At 40.5% G+C, this 23,974-nt stretch overlaps 1 protein-coding gene across 10 annotated transcripts in view; it reads right to left on the bottom strand.

The window, feature by feature from the left end:
- Positions 1 to 23,974, bottom strand: part of RAPGEF4 (Rap guanine nucleotide exchange factor 4) — a 227,969-nt gene that overhangs the window by 76,218 nt on the left and 127,777 nt on the right. For 6 of the 10 annotated variants that reach the window (XM_073305859.1, XM_073305869.1, XM_073305861.1 and 3 more), the window contains 3 exons: positions 2,903 to 2,956; positions 2,609 to 2,715; positions 56 to 177 (listed from right to left, as the gene is read on the bottom strand). In XM_073305859.1, the coding sequence (XP_073161960.1) occupies positions 56 to 177; positions 2,609 to 2,715; positions 2,903 to 2,956 (283 nt within the window). The remainder of the gene's footprint in view (positions 1 to 55; positions 178 to 2,608; positions 2,716 to 2,902; positions 2,957 to 23,974) is intronic. The other 4 variants (XM_073305860.1, XM_073305863.1, XM_073305867.1 and 1 more) reach the window with 1 other exon arrangement.

Here is a 23,974-nt window from a genome sequence, read left to right as displayed (position 1 = left end):
GATGGGAGGCATTTCCAACATGTTAGCTGGCATCTGACAAAGAAGTTTATCTTACCATGGTTCAGAACACCTTCCTCCAGCAATACTTGCCACATGCCCACAGCCTGTGTTCGTGAATGAACACAAGGACTTTGTTGCATCATCCAGTCGACCAGTTCTGTTCCTACACAACATTGCCTGAGGGTCAAAAAATCATATTAAAACAGGTCAGTAAAAGGAGATTGCTTAAAGTATCTGTCAAGAGTAGCAGTATCAACAAACTGCATCAGCAGGACTAGTCAGACCCCATTATAGAAAAAACAATGCTGAAGTATTGTTATAATGTACTGGTAAAGGACTATATCTTTTTTATATCTGTAAATAATAAATAATAACAACACCTAACTCTTATACAGTGCTTTTCATTAGTAGATCTCCCAAGCACTTTACAAAGGTGGTCAGTATTATGATCCCATTTTACAAGTGGGGAAATTGAAGAGCCATGCACATTTGAGGTACTAGCTAATTAACAGCAACAACAATTTTTAGCCTAGTTAATGTAACTTTAGATACTATTCTTATTCACATAAATATCCAATTCTTTTTACACTTACTACATTTCTTTTAGCAGTAAATTTCACAGATTTATCTTACACTGTAGCCACATCTTTCTATAATTTTCCTGAGAAACAAACTAACTCAGCATTTCAAGGCCCACTCAGAACAGAGTTCCAAACTCCATGTACACAGTGACTAAGAAAGCTTTCTACAAATTATCAGGCATTAAAAAAAAAAAGGGGGGGGGGAATATGCTTTACTCCAGTAGATATCAAATGTAACAAGTTTAATATGAGACAGTTGGTTGATAAAGGGCACTTGTTGCCTTTGAATGGGGCCAGTCTCACATTTTGCAGGGCCCTCGGTGAAGACAGATATATTAGGCCTCAAGCACTTGGCTAACCAATGGAGCCCAAACAGGAGAAGCTGAAGAGAGATTATTAAAATGGTGCTCCACAATCTGCATTAGTTCTCTGATCACTACTGGATTTTCTGGTATTGAGCTAAAAAGCCTTTTGAGGAATTTTCCTTACACTCTTCTCTAGGACCCCCCATGCTAGCTGTAATTATCTAACAGATCATGTCTGACACATCCCATGTATAAGCTCCTGTGCTGGAGGAAAACCCTTCTCAACAGCAGTCCCAAGGCTCTGGAATAGCCCCCCCAAAGAAGATCAGAAAGACCCTGGCTCTATCTTCAGATATAAAGGCCTACTCTTTGTCATAACAACAGATAAAGCAACAGAGCAGAAGAAACCCCAGCAGCATAATTAAAGCTAGAAAAGCTCATAAATAACCACATACAAAACAGAAAATGTCTGGTCCATCTGGACAAATCTCACTATTCTACAGTTCATGTACAGCTTCTAGATATGAAGGTGATGGGGCTACTGAAATGCTCGTATTTAGGTTAGAGAGTGACTTATTTTTGAAGACTTGCTGTAGGTGTATCCCAATTCAATCACAAGAAAAAATATTTCTCATCTTAGAGATTTGTCCCCATGACATAAACAGCACTCACTTTGACACAGTTCTATAGCACTGGTAGTCTTTATTCAAGAGGCCGAAGAACAGAATAGCAGGTGTTTTTTGCTTAAGGTAAATTGGCAGAGTCGTATGGAGGAGCTTCCACAGCACTGACCTGCATGCACTGTGCATGCTGCCAAGATATCTCACGTATAAGTTTTCTGAAATAAGGAACTATAACCTCAGAAACTCATGTTGATATAACCATTCAGATAAACACAAGTATTCCAAATTTCTCACTGGTTTATAATACATCAAATTAATGTCAGTCACTTTTAGACTGAAATCTAGTGGAAAAGTATCTCTCTGAAAAAGTAGATCAGTGATACACTGATTAACTAAAGTGGAAGTACTTAGAGATTGTAAACCACTTTCTGTATACTCAGAATCATGTATGAATCATTTAGATTAAATATTAAACAGTAAAGCTACTCAAATGTTTCTTAATCCAGCAAGACAATACAATGAAGAATCATTTATAGTTCTAGACTTTCAACGCCTATCTTGCCAGTGTCACAAAAGTCCCCTGTCAGCAAGACAGTGCTGCCACCAAAAGGAAGATTAGAAAGACAGACTATCAACTGAAAAGTTTAATTTCAAATAGACCTGAGAATTTATATGATGTGAGAACCGCATTTCACCTTGTGAACTTTCAGAACTCCACATTGAACAAAATGGGTGCAGCTCTTTTGGGATCAATACAGTAGCATAGTGTTTTAATGAGATTTTCATTCATTATTTAGTGACACACCAAAAGACCTGAATCTATATTTTCACCCTGATGTGTAAAATATTTCAGCTAACCGTAAGATTAACTTTTATGGGGGTTTTATATGTATGCTTCATTCATAATCAATTTCCAGTCAAATTACCTAGAAAGGATTTACCAAGCACATTAAACACTGCATAACACCCAGAAACAAATATCATCCCAGAATAATTTCAGACCTTTTGAGACCTGCAGGCATGGTAAGACATAAATCACAAGTCAGAGGATGATAAATGTAAAAGATCCAAGACCTTTACGCAATCGGCTCACACACACCTGTAAGTCTTCAGATGATATTTACGATCTCTTATCATATGAGGTGCTCGGGAAAGAATTGCATTGCGTAAAATCTTTCCAGCTCTGAGGATCTTTTCTGATGGCACCTTGTTGAAGATGAAGAATAAAGGGAACAAAATGAACGGATGTTAAACATTTTTAATATCTGACTATACAGCTTGCTAAAAGAAAAAATACTACCCAAACTCCCATAAAATAAAAGCCTCTGCACAAATGGTCAATTGTGAAGAACACTAAAATAGTGACAATAAGTCTAATCTATGTCCACATTACCTGTGTAATAGTTTTAGCAGGACGAAGTGGAATGTGAGGTTCAATGAGAGGTGTCTGAAAAATAAAATTTAAATGAAACAAATAAAAAAAAACCAAGAAAAAAAAAGCTTAAAAATGATTAATTCATTAAAACTAAAAGGATGAACAATGTAAGGAACAATGCTTAGGGCCAAGCTCTGCTCCTGGATGTGTGTGGAAGATTTCTAGTAAAGTATGGAAATCACATACAGGCATCCCAAAGAAGAACTTTAGTGGTTAGCACTTTAAAACAAATTACATGAAATGTGAAGATGTATAAACAGTTATTTACTCTTTAGGGTTTTTAAAATGTAACAAAGGGCTTAATGATCATCATAAGAGTTCAAAAGCCAAGCCTAAAGGCAGTTAGGCACCAACTCTCACTATTGTGATGTTTCTAGGCTTAGGTGCAAGATTGCTTCAGGGGAAACACAGAGGCTCCAGCTACACGTGATGGACTCTGCCTCTCAGCCCACAGAACTGGTTGTAAAGAAATAAACAAAGGGGTCTTGTAAAGAAATAAAGGGGGCTTCTGAGTTCCAAGGGCAGTCTCTTCCCTTAGCTACTTTCTCTGATAAACTCACATGAGACAGGATGAGAAATGGGAATGGAGAAGAAGATACATTCCCACTGAGGAGGGGCTTTGCAGTTCAGAGAGCAGAGAGTGACCAGATCTTATTTTAGCTTCTCTGCTTTACAGGAGCACACAGATATGTCTAGGTATCAATGGATTCCTCTGGTAAAAAGGGTGGTAGAAGCACCAGAGATGAGAAGGTGTCAGAGTAATAAGGGAAGAGGAAAGAAGACAGAAAATCCTGAAACAGGACGAAGGAAGTGGAGAAGGTACTGGGAGAAAGAGAGTGAGAGAGAGAGAGAAGAAGAGGAAAGAAATGGGGAAAAGCATGAAGAGAATGAGGAAAAAAGGAGAAAGAAAGATAAGAATAAAAAATGGGAAGCAAATCTCAGAAAAACACAGATACAAAATTAGGAAAGCCACCAGGACTGAAAATGATGGAAGAAGGATGAGGAAAAAAAATAAGTGAGACCCAGCAACTACCTCTAAGTGGCAGGAAAATCCTTTGTTTTGTAAGGACAGGTAGTTAAATGACTCAGATATCTGAAGTTATATCAGGGATGAATCTGGGGGGAGTCCTGTATAAGATTAAGGGCCAGACTGTACCACAAGGACATGGCTCACAGAAGGGACAGCATGCTGCTGACTCAGGGAGACACAATTGCCTCCCTGCTCCCTACTTACTCCACAGAAGCTAGTAATTTGCTGCTGGCCTATACTATCACCAACTTACACATCTCCTTCCTCTCGTACCAGCTCAGCTCCTTTGGCCAGCAGACTTTGGCCAGCAGAGAGAGAGAAAGACCTACCTACCCTAAGCACAGGGAACAGGAAGATTCTCCTACAATAAGTTGGAGGGGTGGTAGGAAGCATTAGGAGGCTCAGGAAAGTCTGTGGGAAAGAAAGGTCCAGGGAAGTGTAGCAAGGGATCAAAGTTGCTGGACCATCTCTACTTACCACAGAGTGCCTAGCCTTGGACCCAGAGTAGAGGGAGGGTATGGATTCCTTACAATGTTACTAAGGTATCCAGAAACCCCCTTCGATGAGGGGCAGAAGGGCTACTGAGCCTGGAGTAAGGCGGCAGACCCAGTGAAAGGTTGATGAATGTCTGTTTTGTTGTGTTGGACGTCTGTTTGTTAACTCCAGATGGTAGACTCTTCCAAAGGGCTAACTCACCTCAGTAATCCACTAGTGCTGAGAGCTGAAGGACTACTAAGCGAGACGGCAAGTCAACCAGAGTGGGGAAACGGAGGCAAGCACATGACTAGAAGTTAAGGGAGGTAAGTGATCTAGTCACACAGGCCCACTAATCAAAAACTATTTCAGTCACTTCCATAGAGGTGGAAAACATTGCAAGTTCAACTTTAATTATGGTTATATCTTACAACAAGCCCTTGCAAAGGTAAATTAATAAAATGAAATTGGGTTTGTATATTTTTCTCCCATTGATAAGACTAAAACATTTGTCAAAAGAGTTGGGTCAAATTATACACACTTTCTACTTTTAAAAAATAAATCTATCCAATGTAAATTCTGGGCATTTCCCCCCTTATTTTCTACACAATGTATATTTGTAGTAGGATCAAAGGCATGTTTGATATGGTCTAATTTTTTGTTTTGGAGAGAGAAACCAGTAAATACATACATACATACATACATACATAAAACAGTTTTTGTTTTAAACTAACCAGATTCTTTTTTTCAGATTTTTCAGTTCAGTCATTGAATTGAAGAATCAATTATTAGCTTAGCTCAATTTATGAATGAATAAGGATTTGGAAACTCAGCAACACAAAAGCAGAATCAAATAAAGGAATGAGGAGGGGTCATAATTTACACCGTCAGATTTCAAGGTTGGGAACGTGACTCAAATTAGGAAGAAATAAAATAAAATCCACTGAATCATATTTTCCCCATGACCTAGTCCAGTCCATCTTTGTAAAAAAAACAAACAACAACATGCTGTATTTATTGGAGTTAAACGTGGCATTTGAGATTACCAGCAAGAAAAGAACAAAACCATCAAAGAGCAACCTCGGGTATTTCTGCTAATGTCCATAGGTGAGTCAACAACATCTCATGATCAACAAATGATAGATCTAATAATATCAGCACTGATCCCTGATCTTTATCACTACTCCAAGAAATCTTGGACCCTGTCAAATTCCAAAACTTAATAATAGAAACTAACCAAGAGTCCAAAGAATAGAAGAACTAGAGCTACAACTATTCAAAGACTGGAATAGCAGGAGAAAAGCAGTGCATCCGATGAAGTGAGCTGTAGCTCACGAAAGCTTATGCTCAAATAAATTGGTTAGTCTCTAAGGTGCCACAAGTACTCCTTTTCTTTTTGCGAATACAGACTAACACGGCTGTTACTCTGAAACCTGTCTTTGAATATAGCTATAGACCCTCTTGCACCCAAGCACCTTCTCCTGGACCACTGCCCACACAGACCACAATGGTTCTCAGACAAGGACCTGTAACTGGAAAAGCAGGAAGGAAGAAAACTTCAGCACTGGTAGCGGAAAACACAGTCTGGTACAAGTTCAGACACAAACTGTTTCTACAAACTTATTGCACTGCCAGCAAGACAGCAAAATTACACCTCACACAAACCTTCTGGACCATAAATCACTTCACATTGTCCTGCAGTGTTTGTAACCCAAACACTGCAATGCATGACACCCAGAAGCAATAACTAACTATAAACTAAACAAAAATGAAATTGACTAATTAAAATTGTAAGGACTAGGAATCTGCCATTAACTTGCTTTGTGACCATAGGCAAATTACATGTCTCTAATGATACTTATCTACCTTTGCAAAGTGCTTGAGAACTACAGTTTAAAAAGCTGCTAGAGGATACTTAGCATTATTTTAAAATCTATTTTTATTGTTGAATCTTAGCAAACAGCAAAAAAAACACAGCATAAATGGTGCAAATTTAATTAGTTTAAACATTGTTTGCATCTTCATTTAAGTTTATTAAGAGCACAGGGAGGAATACTTGTCCCTTTAAATACCTGAAGTGCAATCTATGCAGCAAACTTATATTAGAATGTTAAATTAGACAGGCATTACTTAGCATTTTGCACTGTCTCCTTGACAAACCATAACATGATTCAGCCATTACCAAAAATGATACTTTACTGCAAATGTCAAAGGGAAAAAAGAATATTGAAGCAGAATATGACCAGTGTACCAAAAACTTGCGAACATAGCTAATGATGTCTTATTTTCCTGTCATTTTTCTACTTCCCTGCTACAGTGAAGCAGCTGTGGTAACTACACTGAATGCATTGAATAAAATGTCCCTGAATGCTAATTCCACTGAGAATGCACCGGATAGTCTGATAGAGGCATACTGTTGTCATGGACAGTCTCAACTAGGAGATGTGATTAATTTGTCTGCCACAGCATTTGTTTTTACCTTAAGGAAGAATCATGAAACTTTTTTCCACTGTATCTCACTAACATTGCTGTGTTTTCTTGATCTCTGCAGCACTATTAATGACAAACTGGTTTACCTGATATCATTTACATCTCCAAAAGCAATATATGGTACTGCAGATGAAAAATCAAAGTTATAAATAAGGCAGAGTTTTTTTTTTAAAGAATCACTTCCCAAACATGTTTTGGTTTATAACAAATATTCAAAATATTGGCCTTGGCAAACTAAAATAAAGTTATTGTTTAACCATCTACTAAAGGATTCTTCTTGGGTTCTTTGGACACCCACCACCTATATACCTACCTCCTCACCCCCTCTGTAAGAGGCATGTGTGGGGAGAAGTGGGCATGGATGAGGCACCCCATACCCTGGCAATCCCTAGATACCAGAACTGCCCCTCGAACTTTAGGGAGATGGATATAAGTTTGAGCAGGCTCATGCCAAGGATTGGCCTGATGCCTTGCTGCACCAAGGAGCATCAAGAGATTAAGGAGAGGAGGAGTCAAGGGGTGAAATTCTGGACCTACTGAAATCAGTGGCAAAACTTCCATTGACTTTCCTAGGGCCAGGATAGCACCTAAGGTGATATAAGGCCACCCTTGCTTCCTGGGCTCTCCCGCTACATTGGCCAGCAAAACTTCTCTGTCTGTAAAATGGGGATAATGATAATTAATCACCTTTGTTTTTGAGATCTAGGGATCAAAAACACTATCAATAAATCATCGACATCAGTGATTTCAGTGAGGCCATGTTTCACCCTAAGCTTACAGTGATTTTTGCCAAAGAAAATTTCATCAAAGTGAGACAGATCTCCTGAGTTTTAAAAGCTTCCTACAAATCCCTGAGCAGCAGGCATCAATGGTAACACTGTCCGCCCGCTGCAGGGTAAATCTCTCCTTTAGCAGACAGGGCAGTGCTGGTGCAGGGAGCATAATTTACAACTCCTTGTGCCGTCTTTGGTGAATCCAGGCTCCCACTCCCCCCAGGTTTACAACAGTGCATTTTGCCCAGCTTCAATTTGCCATGCTGTGTGAAATGAAGATAGAAGAAAGATTCTGGTGGTGTAATACAGCTGCCTCAGATTCCAGCTGTCCTACGTACTCCTCATTCCTCTCCTCTGTCAGAAGGCAATCTTTACCTTCCTACAAATACATTCTTTAAAAATAAAACAAGCTTTTAAAAATGAAGCTGAAAAGGAATCTGACTGGTTCAACACCTCCTATTACACCTTTTTTATCTACAGTAGATCTAATGATTCTTTACAATGATGTATTGTTTTCCACAGATGTAGTTAAAGTTCCCTAATGCATGAAAATTTCTTTCAGCCAGGCATGACTTTTCAGAACAGTATATTTTTTCCTGTTACAATGGCCTAAAAACAAATATTATGGTTGTGGTAAATATCCACAAAATTAACTCATTATCTTCCTTCAGATCCCTTCTTAAAACTCTCCTTTTCCATTTTTCCATTCCGACAAAAAACTTGGGAATGGTTAGGCTGTTGGAATGCTGAGACCACAGCCTACTCCACTGACCAATATGGACTCATTATTTCCTTGTCTGTCTGCATCCCTTGGTTGTCTCCTGCCTTATATTTAGATTGTCAGCTCTTTGAGGCAGGGACTGCCTTGTTGTTCTGTGTTTTTACAGCATGTAGCACAGGAGGTCCCTAGTGCACGATTAGGGCTCCTAGGTGCTACTTTAATACAAATAAACACTAAGAAGAAGAATGCTCTGATTGTCAGAGCCCAGGCAGACAGTGAAGACCTATCTTTGAATGATCAGGTTTGACAGAGAGATAGGAGAGTTGGCCCCAAAAAGACAGCTAACATGGATCTTCCGTGCAACTTCTCTTCAGTTTCATCATTTCTGTCTGCAATGGCTCGATATGGATTAATGGGTGAGGTCTAACTAGGGTGATCAGACATCCCAATATTATCGAGACCATCCCAATATTAGGGCCTTGTCTTATATATGCAACTCTACCCCTCCCTCCCATCTTCCCTTCCCCCTGAAAAAAGTGTTCCAATTATTCACTGTTGCTATCTGGTCACCCGAACTCTAACAATACATATTAGTAGGAAAACATCAGATATGAAGGCTAGAGAGAAATCTTGCTTGTTATATAAAACCTGATCATAATCTTATGGTCAAGAAGTTTATGATATTGAAAATAAAGGACACTAGATAAAACAGTTTGGATTAAGTATCTTATATGCAAAGCAAACACTATGAAGACAAGTGTGATTAGCATGAAACTGAATTTATAATGGTGTATAAAATCAGTAAATGCTGTGATGTCCTAGTACTTAATAAGTTTGGCAATCAGTGTATTGACTTCATGCCAGTAAAGATATTTGAAATTAACTTATTAGATATGGGTGTGTATTAAAATGCATGGTTTGCCTGGCTGTTCACAGGAACACCCGTAACACTGGAATAGCCAGTAGGTAGGCTGGAAACCATTGTGTTTATCTGCATCTGCAGGTGGTATTTATGGGAGAGAGGCACGCAACAAGAAATAGAAGACGGCAAACAGTGAAAGTCCTGAATGTATTTCACATGGTTTTGAACACAAATATCTATTGTTCAGAATTTCACTTCAAGTTACCTCTTAACTAGTGAATGACTGGCACAACTCTGAATAGACAGCAATCTATTTCCATTTTTAAATTGAACTCTTTTTTGTTAAACGAGGAAAATTTGGCTAAAAAAATATGCCCAATTAGCAACTTCTAATCCAACAGCACTACAAACAGATAAATAATAATACAGTATTTGACACTTTTTCACTCACTATTACCCCATTACATTCCACTACAACCTTAGCAAGTTTCTGAAGAATGTGGCTTTGTCTTACCTCTACCAGTACCTATCAAAAACTTTATAAATTCTGCCAGTCTGGCTTTCAAGAATTTCACAGAATCACATCTGTCGTTGTGGGATAGTTAATGACCTACAATCCTTGTTTCTTCTTATCGTACTTAATCTCATTGTTCATTTTAATATCATTGCAGACTGTGTTGTTCCATGCAACTGGAAATCTGTCCCTTTTCTCCATCATTAAATCTAACCTTAAACCCTTCCTTAATTTATGATTGCTTTTTTTAGTGAAGAATTTTGTGGTATAGTATATAAAGGATGCTAGATAAAACAAACTGGATTTGATTAAGTATTTTATCCTCAAAGTAAATACTGTGAAGATGAACCGTTAATGTCTGCTGTCCCAGATGTTAAGTTTAATTACTGCAATCTAAAACAACTTGAGTGAAAATATTAAATGCAGATGCAATATTTTCAACTAACTCATAAATCTAAAAATCATAATTCCTGCAACGCTGCACTAAACAGTCCCTCTAATTACAAAGTGTGCTTGAGAGACTGTCATGAAGTAACATGATATCTCCTGGTGCAGTACACTACAGTATTATTATGGGAAATAATGTGTATAAATTGCCACAGATTCACAGACTTTTGAGGCAGTAATACATGTTGTCTGCCCCCCAGGAGCTTACATTCTAAAATAGACAAGAAAAATACACGCACACACACACACGTTGACAGTTCAAGGACAGAGTTTTATAAAGTGATTGCTGCTGAGAAACTAACAGACTTTGTGATATTGATAATATTTAGAGATTCTAGCACAGTAACCTCCTTGTCCTTCCTTGCAGTTTGCATGCATATATTCGGAGCATGAAGTTGTCATTATATTGTACCATTAGTCCCAGGAGTGTCAGAGAGCTGTTGCTGAAACTTTCAAGTAAAAGATGCATTAAAAACCCCACTTCTAGGGCAGACTTTTATAGTCTTGCCTACAATCAAGTTTTTGTGAAATTTTCCCACCACTGATGTAGTATCAACACAGCTCTTCTACCATCAGCAGTGGTTAGTGCAGACCATTCACCAATGGGTTGTTTTGTTTTGTTTTACCAGCATGTCATGTAGACCTGCTCTGAACAGGGTTAGATAATCTAGGGTTGCCAACCCTCCAGGAATTAAAGATTAATCTTTAATTAAAGTTTATGTCATGTGATGAAACTTCCAGAAATACATCCAGCCAAAATTAGCAACCCTAGACAACACAGAGGTAAAAAACCACCTTTGCCCAGATCTGAGCCAGTACTACAGCAACCATGGGAAAAAAACTCACCAAAAACCTGAATCTAGACACAGCCCAGAGATTGATACTATGCTGTTTAACCTGCTGTGGTTTTGTCCTCTGGTGGTTGGAGGTCTGACAAAAGGATTTTCAGCTACTAAAAGTCCTCTGTTAGTTGACGTGGACTTTTGGATCCAAGAGTCCTTGCTTCAGATCCCAACATGAAGACAGTCATGGGGAATTTACTGCAGTTTTATCAGATTAAAGGGACAGATTTAATGGTGATTTGCACTCCCATAAACAGGCTGTGGTATTTAATGGGCTAAGGGGCTTTCAGATGTTGCTACACAGAAAAACACATCAGAAGAGTGGAATGATGGTAGGGCTTTCTCCTTACTCTTCCTCAGACTAACACCTGACTCATTAGCAGCTTCAAAGAGCGAGGAAAGACTAAACACCATTTTCTGATTTGCAGTGGTTTATTCAAAGTTCAGTTTTGTTCTCACTCCTTTAAGCTGCTCCCTTCTCTCTTCCTTCCCAGTTATAATTTAAGGTAATGGTACATCCTTGTTTTAGGGCTTGATTCTTCAATGGGTCAAGTGCCTCCTACAGGGTTGTACAACTGCTTTAAATGATAAAAACCCTGTTTCTGTGACATGAAAACATGTGGTAGTACCATAACCCCAAGTTAGTATTGTACTGTTGTGCAGTAACTGGTGTTGGGAACATGACTTCTTCCTTTATGGCTTTTGTTCCGGAACCAAATGCATTCCTTTCACTTCTGTACTTGCAAACTCGAGTACCTATGTGTATTTGTACTTCCTCACTAACTGATATCTTCAGTTTAATTTTCAATTCACTGATGATGAAGCCCCAGCACAGACATCAAACACATTAAGGCTCTCATGTCAAGCTTTCTTCTAGACAGAAACTTACACAAAGAATAATGAAGAAATCATAATCTTTAAATACTTGACTAGCACTTTACCATCACTAAAAGAATAGGCTAGAACTACTGTTCAACTGTGTCTTAGACATCTGACACTTCTGTCTAACATTTGTAACTTCTTATTCAGAATTTTTCTCACAGACGGCAGTGAAAATATCCTTGGGGGTTGGGCTGAGCCTTGTCCCACACTCATCCTACAGAGGTAGCTCCTGTTCCTGCTTGGCCCATTGGTACTCACTGCTCACAGATTCGGAAGAGCTCACCAGAGCATCACTTGACATGCGTATCCACACACAGGCGGGGCCCTCCTCCTGCGTTGCCCTGCCCCTGGCACCACTGGATGTGGTGTCTCAGGGTACACTGTTACACATCACAACCCGTAAAGACATGCACATATGCTCAATTTAGCTCTTGCAGTTGAAAGGCAGGAAAAGAGAGTGGGTGATTACAGTGAGGAAAAGGGTCGTTCTTTCACCGTTCACGCCTTCAGACAAATCAGGCGTACACAAGTAACACATTTCGCACTTAGATTTGAAGCAGCAAATTGAGTTTCTTGAATCTTGTAATTATTCTCTCAAGTTTGGTAGAAAAAATTGAATCAGGGATCTTAAAATCAGATTTCTTATAGTCAGTCGTATCATCTCCTGCAGAGCATTCTGTCTACCTGTCTTACAAGTAATATACTTTCATTCTGGAATTTATATTCCATAAAATCAAATGTCATCCTGACCCAGTGAATAATCATTACACTGAGGTAATAACTGGTGAGACTCTTCTTCATCTATATATTGATGACAAAGATTTGATTGATTAATAATTAAGGGTGGGGGGAAGGAAGCTGTGAAATGATTTTATTATTATTTTATTTATTTGTATTACCATAGTGCCTGTGCAACCTAGTCAAGGACCAGGACCCTATTTTCCTGTACAAACACGGAACATAAACACGAAAAAGAAATGATTTCTCTCTGTGACATTCATTTAAAACAAGCAGAGGCTGTGTGTAGCTAGGGCTAGAAGGTGCCTGCTTAAATCTGTTTCTGAGCCACACTGCTGCCCACACACATGCCCAGCTTGGCAGGTAGAGCCCCATATCCAGCAGCACTAGGGCTAGGCAGGGAGAAAGACAGTGCAGGTGAGGGCCCCGCCTGCGCACTGGATTCCTGGCACTGACTCCTGAGCAGCACTTCTCGAGAAAATCCTCTGGGATCGGGGAGAGTCCTGGGAGAAGGGTGGGGATCTTGAGGGAAGGGGTGGGGGGAGAAGGGGAGTCCTAGGGAAGGGAGGAGATTTTGAGCTGATGGGGGGGGGTAGGGGAGAGAAAGGGAGTCGCGGGGGAGATCCTGAGATGATGGGGTGGAGGGGCGTTTATAAGGGCAGAGTTAGCAGCTTGGGGCCTGCCAGTGGAGCTGTGCTGCCAGGGAGCCAGGTGAAGGGCAGAGGCATAGGGCCTCCACATGGATGGCCCACACTTCCAGTGGATCCCCATGGATTTTGGGACAGGTGTGGGACATGGAGGGTTAAACCACCTTTTGGAGGGTTAAACCAGCCTTTGTTCATGCAATGGGGAGTGAAGGGGGTAAATTCTGCCAGCTCCTCAAGGGAGCAAAACAAGGGAAAGTTCATCAGCTATCCATACAGTTTCCGGCTCTCTACAAGGGTTTTTCCTGCACAGAGGACAATCTGGGCCTAAGATCCTGCATTACAAATACAAAAGGATGGTTTACTTAGCTTAAATCACATATTTAAAACAGACTGACAAATTTGGCTCTTATTTACACCAGCGTGCTTCCAGAGTAACTCCATTGATGTCACTGGAGTTACACTAGGGATTAATTTGGCCCATTGTATCTGAAAAGAGCAATTGTATGCAATCCTATGTATCTAGGCCAGTGATTCCCAAACTGGAGAGGCAGGGGAGCACCTGGTGGTGGTCTTAGCAGGGTGCTGGTGCAGAAGCACCTGATTAGGCCCTGCCTGGTCAGTTCCAATCAGGGAAAACAGATTGGGGCTGAGGGAAAAGGCCTAATGCTGTCCTGAAGATTGGCAACAGCTGCCGTCCTGACATGCCAAGGGCTATAAAGGCTGGGAGGGAGCCAGATGGAGAGGGACAGCAAGGGAGAAGTCAGTCAGGGATGGAGCTGGAGGCCTCCTAGCTGAAGGCTGACTCTGCCTGTAAGGGAGGTAACCAAACCTGTAAAGCTTGTATATAGATGGACACTGGTGGGACAACGTTAAGTAAATAAAGACATGGGTGTTGCACAATCCTGAGGCCTCGCTGAGCCTTACTGGGGTGGGCAAACAGGCTCCAGGAAGAGGGACGGGTCGTGGAACCCTGTTACATGGTCCCATGATGTTGGCTCTTCTTATTTGCAGAAGACAGAAAAAAGAACAGATGAGAGAGGAAAGATAAAACAAAAAACAAAAGAAGACAGTATGATTAGCTTTGTTCCAAAAAGACAACATGCTTGTAGACAACGACAGCTAACAATACATCTATACTTATACTCTTTCATGTGTGAACAACTGTAGTCGCCACAGGGATGTTTCGCAATTGTGAATGGGAGAGGAGGTGGTCACAAGACAATCTCTCTGTTTGTGGCCCACACTATAAAACGTTTGGCAACCAGTTTTAGGTGCTTCTATTGCACCTCGCTGTGGTAGCTGAAGGCATAGAAGAAAAATCAGAGCAGTGGTTCATTGCCAGGGCTTCCCAAAGTAGAAATGTAATTTGGACTAGGTTTTTAAATTACTATATATACACAAACACACCTGTGCAGATTTAATTCTATTCTGATCTTGTTTGGGATTGTTGTGAGAAGATAAAAGTGAAGAAAATGGTATTTCACTGGGACCTGAGAGTTGTGAGGTTCTTCCCTCCTCAGGAAAAAAGATTCCACAGCTGAAGACCAGCCACCAAGAAAGTTCTGTCTCCATCTCTCATTAGTCTTACTCTTGCTGTAGACAGCTCCATTGTTCCTGAGAAGTGCCGCTGTGGTGGAAAGTCTTGATTGTAGGAGGAGAGATGATCTTACTCATGGGAAAGTTTTGAAGATCAGGACTATGATCTTGAACTAGATCAGGTATCTGATGAAGGGCCAAGTTAGTGACTATTAACATCCATGTTGGTTAACTGACATGCTGTGGCATTCTGGACCAGCCGGAGTTTTTTCAAAGCTTGTGTTCATTCCTGGTATAGCAATAATCAAGTAACAATCAATAATTAATCCTGCAAGTGTCAACAGGATGGAATACCCTGGTCAGCTTGGTGTCTGTCACATTAGAGCTTAGTCTCCTGGTCAGCTACAAATAGAAATTGTTCATGGCAGCCATCACTATTTGGGTCTCCAGGATCAGTGAGGATCAGAAAGACCCCAAAGCCCCACACCTTTTTGGATGATTTGTCAGTTGACTTGGATGACAGGTGATGCAAGAATGCTAGCTAGTTCTTCGAAGCACCTCTCTTTTCCTACCATCACCACGTTTTTCTTGCCTGGGTTCACCTTCAGCCAGATACTTCTCATCCACATACTGACTTCACACATGTTTTGGGACAAATGGGTTCTGCATTTGATGTTAAGGAAATGTACAACTGTGTATCATCTGCATACTGCTGACATTTAAGTCCATGGTGTCTTTCAGTCTCCCCTATTGACTCTCTAACAATTTAGCTTACGTAAGACAAGTTTATGTAAAACTGCAGCCTTTCTAATAATGTTGCTTATCAAAAGAGATCTGGTGACATATAAAGACCTGCACATTTTTCAAGATGAAGTTTATTACTAATGTATAAAAATGCATTTGTCACAAACGCCTTCACACCTCACACCTCAGTATTTATTATCTCTCCCACCATATGCTGCCTCCAGTGTGACTCACTGCAAAGTGACTATAGTCACTCACACAGTCTTTAAAAACAGCCAAATTGCTATGGAATCTGATAATTACTGAACCCAAAGCATTTCCACAAAGTGCAAAATGAAGACATCTAAGAAAATTATATTTTCATATATCTGATAATGGATGCCAAAATATTATAGCAGACACCAGAAAGAACTATTATAGTTCAGGTTGCATAAAAATATTATTTAGAAATCATTGTGTAAAGGGCATATTAACAGTTTTTAAACAGAAAATACAAAACTATTACCTTTGCTATCCTATGCTGACAGTGCTTAGGACAATAGATTGTGGCACACAGCCCAAGAAGTTTAGGACTTATAACAGTGCATATACATTGTAGGTCACTTACACAAACTATGTAAATGAAGAACATGAACACACACTAGGGAACTTTTAGTCTGCTCCAGCAGGGATTACACGGGCTATTTAGTGCACACCACATTGGTGCACTTTAGAATTCACACCTGTCTCGTGCACATTGCCACACTAGGTAGACAAGACCACAGAAAATCAATTCAGTCAAAACTACAACACACAAATTTCATTCAAGAGCCACACTGAGATCATCACTTTCCAAAAAACTCTGTCATCGCCTCTACAATCTTGCTACAGTACTTCATGCACTCTCTTTTACTACAAACCCAGTATTTTACAGTAGTGTCAAAATTCTCCATAAGAATTCTGCTAGGAGCCAGACAAACCCCAGATTTGTTAACCTATTGGATATGTTAAAAGGTAAGCATTCTCCTCAGGTATTTGGGAATGGTAAATTGAGAGACAATATAACCAGAGGTGGAATTACTGTGCTTATTACTACTGTGGTTATTATAGTGGACCAGAGTGACTATTATTGGTATGTCATATGGGCTGTTCAATATTGTATCTGATGAATTTAGCTTTGTAAACAGTACATTTTACTTATTTTAAAGTGCCTAGAGCTACCAATAAGGGCTTAACAATTAAAATAAATTAATATTAATTTGGTTGTTTATGTAGAAAATGCTATCATTTAAATGATTAATACTCAGATTATACTTTTTCTTTCTACTAAAAGTTCTTTTAGATATTTTTATTAAATATATCTAGAGCTGACAAAATACCAAATACTGCTTTTCCACCCATGCCTCTCCAATTATTTGAATAGACCACATTCTGTTCTCAATTACACCAACCTAGAGCCTTGATCTAGCAAGCCATTTAAGCACATGCCTAACTTTTAAGAAGTGAGAAGTCATAGAAACATAGAATAACAGAGTTGGAAGGGACCTCTGGAGGCCATCTAGTCCCACCCCCTGCCCAGAGCAGGACCAATCCCAACTAAATCATCCCAGCCAGGGCTTTGTCAAGCCTGACCTTAAAAACCTCTAAGGAAGGGGATTCCACCACCTCCCTAGGTAACGCATTCCAGTGTTTCACCACCCTCCTAGTGAAAAAGTTCTTCCTAATATCCAACCTAAACCTCCCCCACTGCAACTTGAGACCATTACTACTTGTCCTGTCATCTACTATCACTGAGAATAGTCTAGATCCATCTTCTTTGGATCCACCTTTCAGGTACTTAAAAGCAGCTATCAAATCCCCCCTCATTCTTCTCTTCCGGAGACTAAACAATACCAGTCCCCTCAGCCTCTCCTCATAACTCATGTGTTCCAGACCCCTAATAATTTTTGTTGCCCTCTGCTGGATGCTTTCCAATTTCTCCACATCCTTCTTGTAGTGTGGGGCCCAAAACTGGACACAGTACTCCAGATGAGGCCTCACCAATGTCGAATAGAGGGGAACGATCACGTCCCTCGCTCTGCTGGCAATGCCCCTACTTATACACCCCAAAATGCCGTTGGCCTTCTTGGCAACAAGGGCACACTGTTGACTCATATCCAGCTTCTCGTCCATTGTCACCCCTAGGTCCTTCTCTGCAGAACTGCTGCCTAGCCATTCGGTCCCTAGTCTGTAGCGGTGCATTGGATTCTTCCATGCTAAGTGCAGGACTCTGCACTTGTCCTTGTTGAACCTCATCAGATTCCTTTTGGCCCAATCCTCCAATTTGTCTAGGTCCCTCTGTATCCTATCCCTACCCTCCAGCATATCTACCACTCCTCCCAGTTTAGTGTCATATGGGACAACAGCCAAAAAGCCAGAAATGCTATAATTTATTAAAGATATAATACAATTTTAAATTATTGTTTATCAAATAAATCAAAGAGGAAACAAAACAAAAAGATAACTTCCAAAGAGATATGAGTATGTATTGTAAAGGTCTTGTTAAGAAAAATGTCCTCAAATTAAAGAATTTTTGATAAAATTACACTCAGCAGGATTTGAATTCATTACCTTGAAAGAAAAAGCAGACAGTAGCCATTGTGCTATTTAGACATTACCTAATGTTAAGGGTATTTAAAGGTATTATGTTGACCACCAGAGGGAGCCCATGTTGTTATTTTAATATAGTAGAACTATAAAGAGACTACATGGGAACAGATTAAAAATAGAACATAACAGAGAGTTCAAACAAAGTATGCTCCCAAGCTCATATCAAGATCTATATGCAAAAAGTCATGCCAATTACATCTAATTTATTGTGTATATAGATTCTTCAGCAAAAGCAGTGAGAAGAAGAAAAATGAAAAATAAGAACTTTCCTATTTTTGGGATATATATTTTTCCATAAACAAGGCATATATTAAATTAATTTTCTATGCAATGTTAGAGGAATTAGGCTGTACCAAAACAAAAACAATGTGTCAGTGTTACTGTCTGAGGTTAGAATTTATAATGTAAGGGGTCCCACTGAAAAAATAATGTGATTATGTAATTAAAGCCCATAACATAATACATACACACAAGAGGCCTAATTAAAATTGTACATTCTGACATTGACTAACTTTTGAATGCTTGACTTTAATGTTCTTATCACACAGTTTTTTGGGTTTAATTTCCTAATTCAAAAACAAAAAACCCAGAAATCCCAGCCTGAGAATCCATATTGATCCCCAGAATAGGACATCAACAGAGTTGAGATTTTTAGGTCCATAGCACAGATCTCTTCCACATGAGCTAACAGAGTAAATGACAAAAGTTGTAGGGTGTTATCCTCTATGGGACCATCACTAGAGAAAGATAAGACACATGCTTTGGCAGAGGGTTTCACAGTTAATTGCTGACAGGAAAGGAATGCAAAGACTGAAGACTTCCGAGTTCAATTCCAGGTTCTGTAGGAAAGTGGTTAGAGACTCTATGCGCCCAGCTTGGGTCTTTCTCTGCTCCTATCTACCCCTGCCATCTTCCCCCTACTGTTTTGGTCCTGCAATTCCCTCTTCCCCTATCTCCATAACCCCTGGGAATAGTCAGCCAGCTTCTTCCTGCTCCTTCTCACTGCCAGGGTGACAACAGGAGATGCACTGAGAGCACAAAAGAGACAGTCTTCCTCCTCTCAGTTCCAGTGCCCGTCTCCACAGAGGCCCCTACCAGCTGGGAGAAACAACTACAGAGAAAGGCTTGTTCAGTTCCTGCAGCCCTGAGCTGGCATGCATGTGCAGAATGCACCCAGTGCAGATGGGCTCTTTGGAGAATTTAGCTATCGAACACTTACAAATCTGTCTAGCAAGCATGTGCGAACTGAGATTTTTCAGAGGCTTATAACTTGGGCAAAGTGTTATGGGGATGGCAAAAGGTGCATCCCTGATGCCAGCGTGACACCCACTGATAAATTTCAAGTCCCTGCATGGAGGCCCTAGAGCTTCTCCAGGAAAAGACAAAGAATTATTTTTTTTAACATGGACAAACATATTTTCCCCCAACCTCATTCTCCAAAATGGCCAAACCAATTTAGCTGAAACTTTCAGCCTCAGGCAGACCCCTGGCCTGGAAAATATCAACACAAAAAGTTAAAGATTGGAAAAGTTATAAGCAATTGAAAATAGGGTCCCATGATGGAAAGTGTCCAGCAACCTTAAACACAGGCATGGCTCCCAGCTCCACCTGTACACAATCAGGACTCTCCTGTGTTCTTCTTATTCTTCCATAACTTTTTCCAAAATGTATCTGAGATTATCATTGATTCTGTCACTTAGCCTGGAAGTTTAAGTTCAACTACTAGACCCAGTCATTTCTAGGTTTAGTTGTATAAGAATTTTCAAAACTATTTCAAGAGACACTATCATACAATTATTAAACTTAACTAATCCAACAGAAAGCATTTATGTTCTATTTTTTAAGAAAGAGAGTCTAGAATTGATTGTTTCCATTCCCCAAAATATAACTGATGGCATTAACACAATCATTTCATATTTTGTTTCAGTTATTTTATGCTCAGTTTAATTGTGTCTTTGTATTAAATAATGTGCACTAAAGTAACCTCAGATGTAAATGAATTCCTTTTGGGTACCAGAAAATCACTTTGCAGCTTTCTTCAGACAGAAACGCATTTTTGATCGATTTTAATTGAACCAGGAATACCAAATGCTCCCATATGGTGGGATGCTTGGAAGGCATACATTAGAAGAAAAATCGTATGTTACTCATCAAAAAAGAAGAAGGTGACAAAAGAAAAAAATTAAGCTATGAACATACAGCTCAAATAATTAGATGGTGAATATGGAAAATCATCTATTCTAGAGCTATTAAAAGAATTAACATAAACTGAATAAGAGATGAATACATTTCATACTTAAAGAGTGAAATATATCCTATTTAATTTGAAGCACACTTATGAGCCATGTGAAAAGATTTGTGAATATGTACATGCAAAATTAAAACAAGCAAGTTCTACGAAAATAATAAAAACAAAAAATTTGGAAATACGTCAGGATCCATGCAGGATGTTTTCTTACAGCACATAGTATTTTAAAGAGCTTCTTTTAAACCTTATCCACCTCAGCGCTTGGCTGATCTTCGAAGGGTGCTCTAAGCCAGTGATTCTCAACCAGGGGTCCGAGGCCCCCGGGGGCCCATGAGCAGGTTTCAGGGGGTTCTCCAAGCAGAGCCAGTATTAGACTTGCTGGGGCCCTGGGCAGAAAGCTGAAGCCCCACCTCATGAAGCCTGGGCCCATGAGCCCTGCCACCCAGGGCTGAAGCCAAAGCCTAAGCAACTTAGCTTTACAGGGGCCCCTGTAGCTTGGGGCCCCATTCAATTGCCCTGCTTGCTACTCCCTAATGCCTGCCTTGGCTTTTATATGCAGAAAACCAGTTGTTGTGGCACAGGTGAGCGGTGGAGTTTTTATAGGTGGCCTCAGAAAGAAAAAGGTTGAGAACCCCTGCTCTAAACTGCACCTACTGCCAGCATCATTAAGGGCCATTCCAGTAGCCTAGGATAACTGTGGCATAAGGATACTCCGGACATGCTCCATTTTCCCTGCACATGTGCTTCTGCACGAACCTAGTAGCTGTTCAAGTGGTTCTGCATTACCCAAGGATTCATCTATACAGGGGGAATACTTCTCTGGCTATTAATGTTGGATTTAGGGCAACTTTGCATCCTGGATCAGTGCAGAGCTACCCCCACACATCTGAGACTCTGGACCTGCAGACATATCTTCCAGGTCAATCAAATCTTTAATTGATAGCAGGATATGAGAGTGATACAAGTTGTTCAGGTACTATAGTATTGGTATAATTCATAAATGCAGATAATAAATCTAACATGCAGTAAACTAAATATTTGTGCATTTACATATTGTTTGGTGCACTTGCTTTTTTACTTTCGGTAAATAAAAGGAAGTATGAATGTGTGGGAAAGGCATAGAACTAGGAGTCATGAGCTATTCTGTTCTACATAGGTTCTTATACCACACTCATCACCATAGTATCTGAGCATCTTTCAGTAGTACACTGAGCAAAGTGACTAACATCTCATGTTTGTTCTCTCATCTCTCTGAAGAAGACTTGTATGCAGAGTGTTTTGTTTTGGAATGTTCTTAAATATATAATGTGTGGCTATATGTTTATGTCAGAAAACTCAATATAAAAGAAAGGCTCCTTTCACTTAGAGAAGAAGGTGATATAATTTCTGATGGTCCTTGGTTCCTGGGGGAGTTCATCCCCTGTCTTGGACTGGCCCCCAAGAAAGCTCTGGGCCTTGCACAGAGGAGCTTAACCCTCATTGTAGAAAGTTACATTGTGCCAGAGAAGTGAAATTGTCAACCACATTCTTCATCCCAGTGCTTTAGCTGATCATTTAGATAACTTGGACCCAGGCCATTGAGCAACTTGAAGATAAGGGCTGAGACTTTGAACTTGACTTGACATTCTGTGGGAAGCCAGTGTAGCGTGTGGAGGACAGGTTTGATGTGTTCACAGTAGTCTGTGTTGCTGAGGAGAGTAGCTGCAGCATTCTGGACCGAGTGGAATTTCCTAAGAGCTTGTGATAGGGTACACAAACTCCACAATGGTAACAGAGGGTTACTAGGCTGCTCTGGGCTTAGCCAGCCCCACCCCGCCACACCTGCAAGAGATGCATGGATTGAAGGAGGAGCTAAAAGGGAGCAGAACAGCTCACTTGAGAGCAGGCCAGGAAAGAGACTGGACCTGCAACTCACAGCTCCTGAGAAAAAAAGCTAAGGGAAAACTGGATCTCTCCCTACAACAACTGCCCAAAGGTGCCTCCCTGAGGGAAGAGAGACTCTACTAGGGTTGCCAATTTTTGGCTGGATATATTCCTGAAGATTTCATCACATGACAATCTTTAATTAAAGATTAATCTTTAATTCCTGGAGACTCCAGACTAATCCTGGAGGGTTGGCAACCCTACTTGCTGCAGATACTCCCTGAGGGGATGCATTCCCCTCTCTCTCTTATAGACTCAGTTTGTTTGCATTAAATTCCCCTTTTTTTTGTCTATGGACTAACCCAGCAGGGGAGAGACTGAGTACTGACCTGGCCCAGGGCAAAGCCACCAGATGAGACAGCTGCCACCCTGAGGAGGAGCCCCCACACCACGCATGGCCACAAGAGGTGCCAAGCGGTGAGCTGACCTCCTGGCACATCTCCTTGCCACAGACGGCGAATTTTGGACAATCCTGGGATAACAGTAAGTGGCTCAGGGAGGGCAGCCTTAAGATTTCCCAGGTGTCAGACCTTTGATAGGCCTCACAGGGCCCTGAGCTGGAGTCTGGTGGAGTGGGAGGGCCTGGGCTCCACTACCAAACCCCGCCTCTGCAGTTTGAAGGGCCTAAGCCCAGACTATGAGGCAATGCTCCCCACAAGCGAAGGCCATCATAGTGCTGAAGGCTTTATGCTCAGGTATATTGTATTTCTGTAGGCCAGCCAAGAGGTAACAAAGGTGTGGTCATCATTTACCAGAATGTGATGGTGTCTCCTAGCCAACTGGAGACAGTAGAAAACATCCTACTCACAGATGCTGCAATGTGAAAGCTTAGCAGCAGTGAGGAATCCAGGAGCATTCCTAAACTATGGACTGAATTGACCAATTGTGGATGTGTACCTTCAACCAGAAGTGATTGCACCATTGCTGCAAACCTTTCAAATGCTTTCCTTTGCCCACCAGCATCACCTGTGTCTTGCTTGGGTTCAGTTTTAGCCAGTTCATCTCATCCCTGAGCTGATCTCATCCACCCATATGTGGTGAAAGATAGGTAGAGCTGTGTGACATCTGCATATTGCTGGCACCTGAGTCCATATTTACCTAGTGGCTGCATGCAGATCATTGAATAGGACAGGAGAGAGCATCGATCCTTGTGGGATTCCACAAGTGAACTTCCGCTCTACTACTGCGCTTCAACTCTGCTATCGACTTCCTGTGTGGTCTCAAGTATGTCACCTAGCCTCTCTGTGCCTGAGTTTCCTCGTATGTAGAATGGAGATGATCATGCCTCACAGAGGTGTTGTGACCTTAATTCATAAATGTTTTTAGAAATCTTTTAGAATGGAAGGTGCTATCAGAGTGCATAGGATTACTATTAATAAGTTCATGGAAAAGTGTTAATTTTCATGCAGGATAAGGCTGGGTCAGGAAGTGTTATGCTGTTAGTGAATAACAGAGCGGAAAAAGGAACTGCGTATGCAGTAGTGTCTGTATGCTTAATAAAGGCTAAAAGACATGATTAAGAAAGGTCACT

Source organism: Lepidochelys kempii, chromosome 11, assembly GCF_965140265.1.
Source record: "Lepidochelys kempii isolate rLepKem1 chromosome 11, rLepKem1.hap2, whole genome shotgun sequence".
Taxonomy (NCBI): Eukaryota; Metazoa; Chordata; order Testudines; family Cheloniidae; genus Lepidochelys; species Lepidochelys kempii.
Note: the sequence above shows the minus strand (reverse complement) of the source record. Positions and strands in the feature narration are given on the sequence as shown.